Consider the following 15,069-nt stretch of genomic DNA (forward strand, 5'->3'; position numbering starts at 1 on the left):
GCACTATTGAATTAATTTGTATATCTTACATTTATAATTCCATATTATCAATATTTATATGATTAAAAATAGGTAACGCGTATATTTAAGTACCTACCTATGCAATCATTTGTAGATTTTTGGTGGTTCAGACTAAATAAAGGACAGGAGTTGTGACTCGAGGGATAGATCGCCAAAGGTACATTATCTTTACTACTAAAATGTTCTAAACAATCCAACTATTTCTATAGTAATATATTATAAATGTTAATACATATTTATATAAATGTAGACTATGGTAACTATATAGTTAAACCTAATACATATAAGTATATTAGTGAACTGATATCGTACCGGACGCCTGGACGCTGGACATAACATGTTAATATATTATATATTATGTATTTATGTACCCTATGTACAGGGTGGTGCAGAGGAAACGCATGTTTTTCGAACCGCTAGTACGCGGCGACGGGAGGGGGGTATTGACCTTGAACGAATGTTAGCAGATAGCCCATGCAATGCCGTTTCAGTCGTCATGGTGCCACAGCTCACACGGCGAGAGCATCCATGGCAGTGGTTCGACAAATGTTTCCAGGACATGTGATTTCGAGATTTGGCGATGTTCACTGGCCCCCTCGCTCACCCGACCTGTCGATATGTGACTTCTTTTTGTGGGGATATTTAAAATCAAAAGTGTACATCAACAAGCCTCGCACACTCGAAGACCTTAAAAATTCCATTCGTCAGGGAATTGAAGCCGTGCCGAATGAAATGTTGGAGAGAGCCGTAAGAGGATCCACATTTGTATCCAGCAAGAAGGACGTCATCTCAAAGACATTATTTTCCAAACCTAAACATGCTATGTAATTTCAAAAACGGCATTAAAAATCCTATCATTTAATACTTGTTTTTATTATTTTCAACCCATTGTGTCCCAGTAATTCAATATTGAAAAACATGCGTTTCCTCTGCACCACCCTGTACATACGAAATATACAAGTACACATGCAGTGTACGGTGTACCTATATGCAATAAATATTTATTATATAAATAAAGGTACCTATTTCAGAATTTTTGTTAAACTGCTTTTTCAAGATTAAAATTAATTCTTCTTGAATTTTCAAGAAATTAGAATAGATACACGTATTTACTAAATCATAAAAACAATTTTAATAAAGTAGAATATATATTTAATGTTTTATGAACTGTTTATAATAAATTATTAACTGTATAATAATATAGTCTATATTTAAAGAACTTGGCCTCCCAAAAAATATTTTTAGAACGGAAATAAATTCCAAGTTACAGCAAGTATATAGGTATAGTATTTACCTACCAGAACCAGATCCTACCTAAGTTGCTATGGATATGAATATTGACGTGGAAACCACAACAGTAGTAAACGTAGACAAGTTACAATAACTAAAAAATAGTTAGTATTTTATAATGTACTTTAATGATTACATTACCAATTTTAGAATGTAAATATACACATTTTTCACACAAAATATTTACTAATTATTAATTATAGGAATAGTTTGTAAATACTAGCTACTACCAATACCCACCTCAAATATGGTAAGATCACAAAAAAACATATTTTTCTCTTATTATACTCGGCTATCATTTATTAGTATAATAATACGTACAAGATTTAAAATTGTTGATATTTGTTAGATTTACATTATTTTATATTAGTTGACAGTTTATGATATATTTTTTATATAGATCCTATCACGTGTAAAACCAGCGGTAGAACAGCAATTAGAGAAAACTAAACCAATAAATCATAAAATAACCGCTAAGGATTTCATCGAGAAAAGAGATTACATTGGTGCTTTAACCATTTTAAAAGTTGGTATTGTTTTTTAATAAATTAGTCACTTGAATTATTATACTTTATAAACGCTTTATTAATTTTATATTATATTATTATTCATTGCAAATTACAATAACAAAAAAATATTTACTACGTTCACATGATGGCATTAAAACGATTTTAAATACCTATATTATATATTATATCTATAGTATAGATAATAGATATATTCGCTGATTTCACTGTCTTCCTGGTAGTTGAATTATTTTATTAACTAGTAAAAATACAATTATCCGAGGATTTAAAACCATTTTAACGACACCGCTTACACGTAGTAATTAATAATTTAAAATGTTTTTATTCTAGAACCTGAAAGTACAACAATATAAAATAAATGATTAATTAATAAAAGTAATAACTATTAACTAATAGGCAAGAGTGGACATTAACAAGTTAAAAAGTTAAAGTTAAGTTACTATAACGAGTTACTTTTGTTTTCATAAGTAACTTCTAACTTAACGAGAAAACCCAGAATGATTTTAACATATTATTAACTATATTAAGCAATAAATTCGTCATGTCATCAACAATTATTATTTTTTCATAACACTGTTTGTATTGCTTCCTGTGACCTTTCAGTTAATTTTACATAAAAAAAGGAAAGTAACTTATTTTTAACTAAGTTAAGTTACTTTTTTTTCAATTTAACTTTTAACGAGTTAAAATAATCAGTTAACTTGCCAGCCTTGCTAATAGGTATATTATGCAGACACGAAGTATGCAGACATACAGTATTAGCATTTAACATTGATTATAGAATAGACTAATATATTATAAACTATAACCAATGGTATTAGGCATTGCCATTAGTTGTTATTATAATAAGCATTATACTTAATGTACCTATATATGAACATACCACAGTATGCACTAGCTACATACGTTTATGCGTATATACCATATGATATTTTTTATCACGAACCACTAATTATTTCAAAATCTAATAATGTTATTGAGACTAAAATGTCATCTTATATTAAAATTTCAAGAATTTTGTAATATTTAATTTATTTTTAACTAATTTATTTACTTTTTTTAGTTTGATATAGAAAAATCAAAACAAGATGTGGAATTAGAACTATGGCTAGCATATTGTTATTTTCATTTAGGTGATTATAATAACGCAATGTTAATTTACAAAAGTCATATCAAAAATTCAGGAATAAAACATTTGTTTGTCAATTTGGCTTGTTGCTATTTTTATTTAGGCATGTACCCAGAGGCTGAGGAAGTAATATATTTTAGTACAAATCATACGAATTATTAAAATAATTATTATTGCCCGTCACTTTAAGGTATTAGATAAGTCCAACATCTCCGACGTAAAAATTCGATTGCAATTTCATCTGTCACATAAACAAGGTGACGAAAAAAAGCTTATGGAGTATCATGAACTTTTAGCGGATGTGGTTGAAGATCAATTATCATTAGCAGCTATACATTATCTTAGATCACATTACCAAGAAGCTATTGATATATATAAAAAGTTAATGATCAATAATCGGTAATTATAAATTCAATTCAATTCTATAGTTATTACATAGTAATTAGTTCATTAACTGTAGTGTTATAAATTATAATATAATTTAATATCTCATATCTACCTATGATACCAGATTGAGCGTAAGTGATAACATATCACCGATAACTATTGTATTTAATATAATAATTAATAATATATATATGTTAACGTGGTAAATCCTCATAATCTCAGAAAAAAACATCTCGAAATTCCTTTTACTAATACCAAAAAAGCATCTAATATATTGAATCAAGTTGGTCTAAAGACATTAGAGATCATCCCAGATGAAATAAGAATGTTCAAATTATTTGCAATTTAAATACAAACATTACAAACTAAAGAATTGGTTTTATGATAGTCTGTAGAAATTATTTTATTATTCAAAACTATTATTTATGAAAAGTTATACTGAATACTGAAAGACATTTATTAAATAGCTTACTTATTAAAAATCCTAAATATTCAATTACTAAATGATATTTTATATACTTATAATTGTTACTATACTTTAAAGTTCTTATTGTGTTCCTTCTATATCAATATCTAATTTGTGAATTATTTTCTTTTTAAATTATATTCTTTATTTTAAATTCACTTTTTAGTTTATTCATTACATATTTCTTCTTTATTTTTAAAATAACAATCTAGATAAGTATTCTTTCTCTATACGATAAGAAGTTTACGGTTTACCTCAGTGTAGAACAAAGCTAGTAACTACATATATTCATATTTCATCCATTATACTTTGTACACATTTCTTCTACTAGCAATAAAATAAATATTATATTATATTATTATATTAAAAAATTTCGTCATTTACCTAAAAATTGGTAAATGTTGTAAATGTAGACATTCCCCGGTTATTGACGTCAGTCCCCAGTTTAATTGGAGAATGATTATGGAATATAATTCTTTATGGAAAGAATTGTATTGAATTTTAAAAAATAGTTTTGACTTAAAAAATGTTGAGATTGACTAACGAAAAATGTTCAAAGCTCAAAGTCGGTACAACTGTTTGTGTCCCAATACCAGATGTTGATAGGGCTCGAAGTTCTCCGCTTAATTTACTTGCTGTTATTATTTTGTGTAAAGATGGCATGTATAAATTATGTAAGCCAATTTTAATTTGATAAATTATTTAATTTTAAATAAAATAAGCACCTAGGTGTTTGAACCAGGTACAGAATATGGTGTGTTGAAACATAAACATACAAGAGCTCAAATTTCCCCATGCAAAGAAAAATTTCTAGAACTAGATGAAGTTGTGAAAAAAATTAAAGATAGGGAAATAACATTACGCGAAGCCGCTGGACATAAATAGCTGGTCATCAAAAGGCTTTAATCGATGCAATTGCAAAACTGGTTGTGTCACTAAATAATGTGCCTACAATGTAGCAGAAATGTTGTGCAGTTCAAAATGTCATGGTAACCTATTTTATTCATTTCAATTAACCTAACCTTTCATTAACTTCATTGAAATCAAAAATGATGAGATTTAAAAATGAATCACCATTCACCCGCCAACAATAAATCATTATTTAATAGTATCTATATTAAAACAATCAGCTAGTGTATTATTTGAGATTTATCTTCATTTACCACAAATTTTGGTAAATGACGTCAATGACCGGTGAAAGATGTACATTTGAATTTAAAATATGTGTTTTACAACATTTACCTACATAATTGAATCATTTTGGTTAATGACATCATTACATAATACATTTTCACAAGTCAACCATAAATAATTTCTATTTATCAATAAATTTCACTCAATTTATTACTAGAAAGTTTATGGCTTTATGCTGCTCATTACAAATTAAAATAAAGTATATGACAATGACACGATAGTCTCTAAGTTTCATATTTATAATCTAAATCCTTTTTACCAGCTCTTATATATTATCTATTATCTTATCCTCAAATCGTAGCTTGAAGACAGATATTTTTGTGTAAGACACAGTAGGTAATTTAATGCCAACTTATTTACCTCCACTGATGGTTAAATGATTTGGTCATGGGCGGCTGATTTTTTTTAACATACGTACTATCTAATTGTTACAAGTATAATTTATAGTTATTAGTTTTTTTTAATAATAGTAAATGAGATCTTTATTTTCAAACGTATTAATAACGATTTTTTTATGAAATTATTAAATCTATTTTCGCATATTTTTGCTAGTTCGTTATTCGTTATTTACTACTTAGTACTTATATTTTTAAGTTATAAGTTTATAACCCAATAAGGTTAGACGGCCATAGCGACTAAGCCATTGAGACGATTTTAAAATAATACGATATTACACTACAATATATTTACCTTTACCAGGGCAGATGAAGAGTAGAGTATTATTATTGAACAATCATGATTCATGATCATCGAGCGGAGTCATTCACGTATATTATTTTGTATAAAGACTTAAATATTAATATTAATAATAATAATAGCCTATATCCCAGATATGAGTCTAATAGATAATAATAATACACTATACACAGTGTTATAAGAATATATGTATATAGTCATATACTCGGAGCCCAACTTAGAAATTTTGAGGCCCGGGTCTAATTTTTTTGATGGGGCCCAAAATTAATTATTATCTACATTTTAAATTATAAGTGCTTTTTTTTTTGCTATATGGATTTTTTATATTCAATTTATTTTATAAGATTATAAATTCTGACTTGATTTCCTTGTGGATTAAGCAATGAAAAATTATACTAGGTAAATGAAACCAAAACGATTCAAGTAAATTTCACTTCAAACCGAAAAGAATGGCCTTTACAACTAAATAATAATTCTTTATTTCCTTAGCAAATACCTTAGAATAAAAATCAAAAAAGGCTTACAATGAAAGGTTATACTAAAATAAAATAACATATTTTAGGTTTTCACCTTCTCCCAATTTTCAAATGCAAATTCAGCCCCCAAAATTAAAATTTTCACGGTGTCAAAGTTACTATTTATCATTTGGTTGTAGGTAGTGCAACCAAATATTTGATGGCAAATTTATATAGTGCTATACCATCTAATATTCAATCACGGTAGAATTATAGAAGTATAGAGATGTATAGGTTCTGATATTATTATGTATTTATGTGGTGTATAGTTTAGCGGATAGGTAATGGTTATAGGTTATTAATTGAATATCTAATTAAGTTCTACATGTTATACATGTAACTTATATAACTATAGAAGATAGTTCAAGTAATTTATTATATTTACAGACATTTTTTGGCACTGAATGTTTATATGGCTCTTTGTTATTATAAATTAGACTTTTATGATGTCTCTCAAGAAATTCTAGATGTTTATATGAAAAAATATCCAGATTCTATGATATTAACTAATTTAAAAGCTTGCAATTTATACAAATTATATGATGGTAAGGCTGCTGAATCAGAATTGAAAAATCTTATAGTGAGTTAAATTATATTAATGAAATAATTTTTCTTGTTTCTAATAAAATTATTTTTTACAAAAATAATTAAAGGCGAGAAGATCATCAACATTTAAGTTTTGTGAAGATTTGATTAAACATAACATGGTTGTTTTTCGCGAAGGAGAAGGTGCTTTACAAGTGTTGCCAACTCTTGTTGATATCCTTCCAGAAGCCCGACTTAATTTGGTAATATATTATTTGAGACAAGGAGAAAATGAAGAAGCCTATGAATTAATTAAAGATTTGGAACCAGCTATTCCTCAAGAATATATCTTAAAAGCTATTGTTAATGTAGTTGTTGGTCAAGAAAAAGGAGATGTAAAAAAATAAAATTATCATTAATAAACTATTAAAAAATAATTACCTAAGGTAAATTTTTTATTCATATTTTTAGACAAAGCAAATCGATAACGGACAGAGTTTATTCAATATGGTAGGAAGTAGTTCCAGTGAATGTGACACAATACCTGGTCGGCAATGCATGGCTTCCTCTTTATTTTTAGAAGGGCGTTATGATGAAGTTAGCTTATATCTAAGTTCAATAAAAAGCTATTTCTCAAATGACGATAGTTTTAATTTTAATTTTGCTCAGGTATTTGTATTAGCTATTATCTATGAACTAAATATCTGAATAAGCAATAACAAAATGTAAAATTGTAAAACATTTATATATTATTATAATATTATTTATTATGTATAGGTGAAATTATCGCTAGGTGAGTACAAGGAAGCAGAAGAGATGTATTTACAAGTAAAAAGCAATAAAATACGAGAAAGTTTCATTTACATAAACCATTTAACACATTGTTGTAAGTTTTCAATAAAATATTTAATTACCTATAAGCTAACCATTATAATATGATTATGATATATTATACAACACATGGACATTTAGTACCTATACCCATATCAGGTTATTTTGTAATTGCTCAGTCTATAAATCCGAACTAAAAAATAATTTGTATTCAGTGACCCATCTTGAGCTGATTTTGCATATAAATTACAATTCGAGGGATGTTTTAAATTTAAATCGTCTGTAGTGGATGCCGGATGGGTAACTTAGTTGAGTCCGTAGGGGATGAAAAAAGTGGTTTTTACCACATAATATAAAGCAGGCACGTATCTGAAACCTCATCTTAGGAGGGGCTATTAATTTTTTTAGGAATAGTCCAAATACTCCATAATACATTTATGACGGTGTACTCATATAAAAAGGGTTGCTCATTATATATAATTAATAATAAATATTAATAATTAGGGATGAGAACTGAGAAGTTATAGGACTTGCATATTTTTGTCCATGCCTTCTATTCATAGCTATATGTGATCTATAAATCCGTTTCATAAGCTAGCGAGTTCTTTTTTGTTGTTTTTTTGCATATTTTTGCATATTTGGATACATTTTTATAATAATAGCATATTAAACTTTTTTTTGTGCATAAAAATGCAGATTTAGTTATAATATTATCGAAGATTATACTTAAATTAAATATTATACTTATAAATAAAAATATAATTGACAAAAATGTATAACTTTTTTTAGATATACAGATGTTGAAACAAGAATTCGTCGAATAGATCAGATGCTGACATTTTGACGTTGTTTATAAATTGTATTATACTATATTATTTTTATTTATAATTAAAAATGTTATGTATATTTTCGGTTTTTTTTTGGTATATTTTCGTTTTTTTGTGCATATTTTTTATTTTATTTTGTGCATATTTTGACAATTTTTCCTCCTAAAACTTCTCATCCCTACTTATAAGTTATAAGATACATACTAAAATTGCTTATAATACGGGCTTTTTTTGGGGGGACGATTGCCTCTATCACCCCCCACAAATATGTGCCTGATATCTAGCCAAAGTGGTTAATTTTTTTTATTTATTTGGAAACTTAAATAAATGTCCTTATTTCGATGTTTATATTATGATATATATAATATTGAATATTATACTTTGGTATCATAGGACACTATTAGGTATTATAGTTATTTAGTTTTAAATATTATTGTTCGTTTGTAAAATTATAATGGCATATTGGCATTTTTTTTATTTATAGTCATTATGAATAAAAAGTCGCAATCAGCATGGGATTTATATTTGAAAATTGAAAATTCACAAGATTCATTGATAATATTGCAGTCAATCGCAAATGATTGTTATAAAACTAATCAGTTTTGGCAATCAGCAAAAGCATTTGATATGCTCGAAAGGTTAGATTTATTACCTGAATATTGGGAAGGTAAACGAGGTGCTTGTGCCGGCATATTTCAACAAATTGTTCTTGGCAATCAACCACAGTACGTTCAAATTGCTATATTTATTTTGTATTTTTTTTATAAACCTACTAAATGTACGTTATGACGTTAATACCAGTGGTGAAATTAGGTTAACTATATAATTCTCCTATTCTGGAATCTAGATCCTAGAATTGTACCATTAGTAAAATACTAAAATCATTATTATATACCTATAATCTATATAAACATTGCAAAATAACTACAACAGTCCACAAGTTAATAATACGATTTTTATTTTAATACAGAGATCAGATAGCTGATGTTATACATTTATTAAGAAATTCAGCAAATTCTCAAGTTGAACAAATGATAAAAATGATGAAGAAATGGGCGAAAAATAACAAAGTAGTTGTTTAGATTTATCCGTGATATAACCTAAATAAGTGGGTGCCTAAAAATTATTATACTTTATAACCTTATTGTGGCATATTCTTATTATATATTATGTCTATAACTTGTAAGTTTTAAATATTAAAATATGTATAACAACTAGCAAGTTATGATTAATAATATACGAGTACCATACGCGTTCATATCTATACTATATTTATGTATCAATATAAGTTATTAATAGGTACGGTACATAAATGCATTATAATATAATACAACTAATTATATTATTTCAGATCATTATTCACTACCTATTTAGTCAGTAAGTGTATTAGGAAAATTGCGTCTCCGAAAAAAGCTCACAGTCATCATATAGGTAGGTCGTAGTCTCGTAGATATAAGTGTACTACGTAAATTGTAATACTTATTTTTGAAACGTATACGTAAATTGCGGCCCTGCTCATGAAAAAAAAAAATGCAGTGACAAATACATATTAGTTTAAACAAATCAAGGAACAAAAAATAAAAAAGTAGAACAATAAAGAAAGAAGATACCTACCTAAATAAATTATGTACAAGAAAAAATTGAAAGAATTTCAAACAAAAATAATATATTATAATACATAATTATTATTCGTTTACACTTAATGTGGGAATAATCATACACATCACTCATACACATTTTTATTTATTATCAAATTATTAATTTTTAATAATACATTTTTTATCATATACAATATAAACAGCAAAATTAATTATACTAATACAATTATATTGCCTGTTAAAATTCTAAAAAAATAAAGATAATTATTAATTTAATAAAAAATACTAGAAACCTAGACGTAATTTACGACATTTATGTATGAATAAAATAATATTTAGCCACAAACGGGCAATCGTACCTATATAGCTATATGCAAGTATAAACTATTAACAGTCGGGCTGCATTTTACAGCGACCTATATGACAAGGGTTAGTGATGTGCTTGATAATATAAAGTTTTGGAACTTTATCATGGGGATTATTGATTGATGATGTGGAGATCTAATCTCTGTATGAAACTATGAAGTATGAATGGACTAAATAGTACCATGAACTCTGGTAGAAAAACTTTAGTACCTAACTCATAGTGATCATGTACCTAGTCCCAGTGCCATATTTATAGAAGGACAAATGGGACAATTGCACTGGGCGGTGCGACTTAGGTTAAATAATTGTACCTTTTTATCATACTTTGGGAAAACCTTAAAGCTGAAATCAAATTTGACTTAAAACATTAAAAATTTAGTGTGATATATAAGTGTAAAAAATAATAATGAAATGCTAATTTTTATTTAAAAAAAAAACGTTGACTTTTTAATTTGTATACTAACTTGAATAAATATTACATTAATTAGACACATTTGAAGTGTAGTATTCTTGTATATTAAATAATCATATATTTTTGACAGTAAAATATTATTCTATGATCCAACTGCTCATTTATAAATAGGCAAACAGCTAATTACAATAATTACATATAACATTAATTTAAAAATATATTTTGCATAAATTTTATTTTGACATTAAAAAAAATATAAATGGACAATTTGGCGACCAAAATTGTAAATTGTACTGGGCCCATGAATTGGTAAATCAGTCACTGCATGTAGTAGTCCGGCTGCATCCGAGTTGGGTCCCAAATTTATAATTACTACACTAGTTGGGTCCCGAATTATTTTAGGTACTACACTAGTTGGGTCCCGGATTTTTGTAGGTACTATACTAGTTCGGTCCCGGATTTTTATAGTTGCTACACTAGTTGGGTCCTGAATTATTTTAGCTACAATACTAGTTCTTGAATATTTTTTGGTAAGTACTACACTATAGTACTATACTAACATTTTCCTTCCCATTTTAACAGACTTAGGACTGTCTATGATCTATTTAGACCACAGGTATGGTTAAAAATGTTTTTTACAGTTTTTTTTTTTAGTTTTGTTTCTTTTCTATTAAAATATAAGTAATTAGAATTTTATAAAAAAATAAATCACTTATATATTGAAAAGGTTAAAAACTAATTAGTATAAAAATACATATTATATAATATAAATATAGCCATATAGGTGTAAGTTAAAAAATATTAAAAATGTTAAAATTATTATACAATAATATTATAAATACAAAAAAAAAATATTTTTGGAAAAATCACATGTTTGTTGGTAAAAATTTATACGATATTAATTTTACAAAATCAAATCGATTGATTATTCCTGCAGTTTTTTTATTCATATTGTCAGCTATAAATTTTTCTTTTAGCAAAATGCAGTTTCTTTTTTTCATTACTTCTACACTTCTCATTTTTATATAAGTATCAATTTGTACGTTTTTTAAAATTTCTAGGAACTGATAAATATTTGGGTGTGCTGTGTAAAACATAGAATTAAAATGAGAATGGAATGATTCGCAGGAATTTGTGGTTCGCATTGTCGAGGCATTAAATTCTGACCAAATTTTTGGTGGAAATCTAGATTCTTCATTAATATAATTGTCAAAAACATAATCAGTGAATTCTCGAATTTTATTGTCGTTTGGTTGGAGACTCATTATATCTTCAATAAAACAATTTTCCACTTCTTCTGGGTGTAGAAATGGTAAGCCAAAAAAATATTTGAGATATTTACTTAATTCAGAATTACTTTTATACTCGTTTGTTAATCCCAAATTTTGAATTTTCCGCCACCAGCTCTGCCCTAAATGGAATCTACACCCTTTAATATTTATTTCCGGCCATACTGATAAAATAGAATTATGAATAGCTTCTTCAAAGTCTACATATATTGTTTGAGGTAAAAATTTTAAATTAAGTTTTTCGCATTCATTACATAACATCCGAAAAGTTTGAGTATAAATTTCTTTTTGTTTATTTGGGAGTAGACAAAAAATAAGTGGAATATAATGATTATTATGTATTGTATGTATTGTGAATATTTGCATAAATATTTTTGGGCAACTTTTGAATGTGCCATCTACGTAAAACGTGTTGTTGTTACATAAAAAATTTAAATTTTCGACTGTACAAAAAATAACTATGTTATATTGATTATCATTAATTAATAAAAAATTTTCTTGTTTGTTAGTTTTTATATTTAAATCGTTCAATACTTTGTGAACCTCGTCATAACTTTGTGGAATATTTGGTAGAATATTTTTTCTCGCGTGATGAATATTTTTTTTAATAAGTGTACAATCGTAACGTGTTAATGTATCTATATCATTGTTTTTTAATTCAGCATGTAATAATTTAGAAGGTTTCTCACATATATCATTTTGAGCTTTTCTCTTTAAATTATTATTTAATATCTGCCTATTTAATATTTTTTCGGAATCACAATTATGATTATGTGTCAAATTTTGATCAATAAATTGATTTTCGTTGTATTTAAAAAATGACTTACATGATCTATGAATACATCTCCATCGTTCAATATCATTTTTCAGAAGTTTGTGAAATGAAAATTTATATCCTTCTATAATATATATTTTTTTGCCCTTTTCACTGAACATAACGTTAGAATCTTCCATAGTGCTAGTGGTTAGAATGCAGAACACTTACTACCAACATGTAGCTATATCGATAGATAACTCGTCGAGGTTTAACCGGCATTTATCGCTGTTCCAGATAGTTTATTATAAGATATGTCAAAAATTATCAGATATTACCGATAATACTGATATTATTACACGAATGCTCGAAAAATCCATGAGAGAAAACCACTTACGTCTTTTTTTATTACGAATATCCCATAATAGTCATATTATATATGTATAAGTACTTTTCATTTACTTTTAAATTTAATAAAATTCTATTAATATTATTGTACAATATTTTTACTAACTATCAAATACTATTATATAAATTATACAATTCTTCATAAACCTATTATATGGATTTATTTAAATTAAATAATATGTATTTATATACTTGGTTTTTAGCATTTTTAATATTTTAAAAAAAAACTGTAAAAAACATTTTTAACCATACCTGTGGTCTAAATAGCTCATAGACAGTCTGTTAAAATGGGAATGAAAATGTTAGTATAGTGTAGTACTTACCAAAAAATATTCAGGAACTAGTGGAATACCTATAATAATTTGGGACCCAACTAGTATAGTACCTATAAAAATCTGGGACCTAACTAGTACACTACCTGCGATTAGCCCCTAGTATTCGGGACCCAACTCGGATCGGTGCAACTCGTTTGCGCACAATCCAAATTTTTTACCTAAATATAGATGACTCGTTTGCGCACAACGAATACCGTCGTTAATCTGAAACGGACGACTCGTTTGCGCAAAACATAAATGTTACTGTGTAACACAATATAATATAATATTTTATGATAATGAAAAACGACGCACACGCGACAAAGGCGACGTCTCGTACGACGGTCGCGGAAGAACAGTACGTACGGTGCGTAGGTGGATATGTCCACGGTTGTCGTATAGGCAAGAGAGGAGGGGACGACTGTTGAACTTGCCGAGCTTAATCTGTACAAAGGTCGTCGAACTTGGTCTCGGAATAACGCGATAGATAATAATAATATTATATCTTGAACAATACAAATTATCAGCATATCAATAATCGATATCATTAGTCATGATCATCATTAAAAATAATCGACGTGTATTAAATATAATATACTTTTAAACAGTCGTTCGCCAGAAACCAGTACTATAACTATTATACTGACTATGGATATCGAAGTTTCTGATGTTTTTGAAACGCGTCGAAGTAAAAAGTGCATAAATATAGATAATTATAAATTTAGAGAATTTCGAACGTTGAAATCAGGTGATATACATTTTAGGTGTACAAATAAAAAATGTGTGCGCAAACGAGTTGTACCTTTATTATTTAAACCTAAAATATGTGTGCGCAAACGAGTTGTACCTTTATTATTTAAACCTAAAATATGTGTGCGCAAACGAGTTGTGATTTTGTGCGCAAACGTGTCGTAAAAAAGGCAAATGTGCGCAAACGAGTCGTACCCAACTCGGATGCACCGAGTAGTCCACCTTGCTATAGTCCAACGAACAATGAACATACCAAGGCATAAATACAAAAGTATCCATATGGGCATGGACCAATTGCGCCTAAAACAAAATTTTTATACTAGGGTCAATATACTAATTGCGCTGAATATATTTTAGGGTCAGTGTACCAATTGCGCCTCTTATATTTTTTGGTTAGTGTACCAATTGCGCTCTTTATATTTTACGGTCAATATACCAATTGCGCTTGTATTCAAATTATATTATTCTAATTGCCATGCTCAAATTATTATTTAAAAAATTATTATTATTGTTAAAACATGCAAAATACAAACATCATGATTACCTTAAACTCAAAATCGTATTATTACTATTATATCTTTATGATTTAACCACCTATTCTCTTATTATTATTAATAATAATCTATATTTTAATTTTCATTAACTAAACTGTATAAAGCCTATACGTTTCACCGACTTGGAAGACTTTTACTTTTAACTCGCAAAAAAATCGGTTATTAAGTTTTCTTTCGGTAATGTAAAATGTATTGAGTGCAATTGGTCTATCGACC

At 27.4% G+C, this 15,069-nt stretch overlaps 1 protein-coding gene across 2 annotated transcripts; it reads left to right on the top strand.

The window, feature by feature from the left end:
* Positions 1-1,279: 1,279 nt before the first annotated feature.
* Positions 1,280-9,666, top strand: LOC132931716 (intraflagellar transport protein 56). Of its 2 annotated transcripts, XM_060997666.1 has the most exons (10): positions 1,284-1,561; positions 1,712-1,837; positions 2,902-3,093; positions 3,158-3,366; positions 6,613-6,805; positions 6,879-7,145; positions 7,222-7,419; positions 7,528-7,636; positions 8,893-9,133; positions 9,379-9,666. In XM_060997666.1, the coding sequence occupies exons 1-10, from the start codon at positions 1,559-1,561 to the stop codon at positions 9,488-9,490; spliced, it is 1,650 nt and encodes a 549-aa protein (XP_060853649.1). In that variant the 5' UTR covers positions 1,284-1,558; the 3' UTR covers positions 9,491-9,666. The 2 variants fall into 2 exon arrangements, with proteins under 2 accessions (XP_060853650.1, XP_060853649.1); XM_060997667.1 differs by lacking the exons at positions 8,893-9,133; positions 9,379-9,666 and adding an exon at positions 8,371-8,496 and having other exon boundaries at positions 1,280-1,561.
* Positions 9,667-15,069: the final 5,403 nt, after the last annotated feature.

The sequence above is a fragment of the Rhopalosiphum padi genome, chromosome 1 (genome assembly GCF_020882245.1).
Source record: "Rhopalosiphum padi isolate XX-2018 chromosome 1, ASM2088224v1, whole genome shotgun sequence".
Classification (NCBI taxonomy): Eukaryota; Metazoa; Arthropoda; class Insecta; order Hemiptera; family Aphididae; genus Rhopalosiphum; species Rhopalosiphum padi.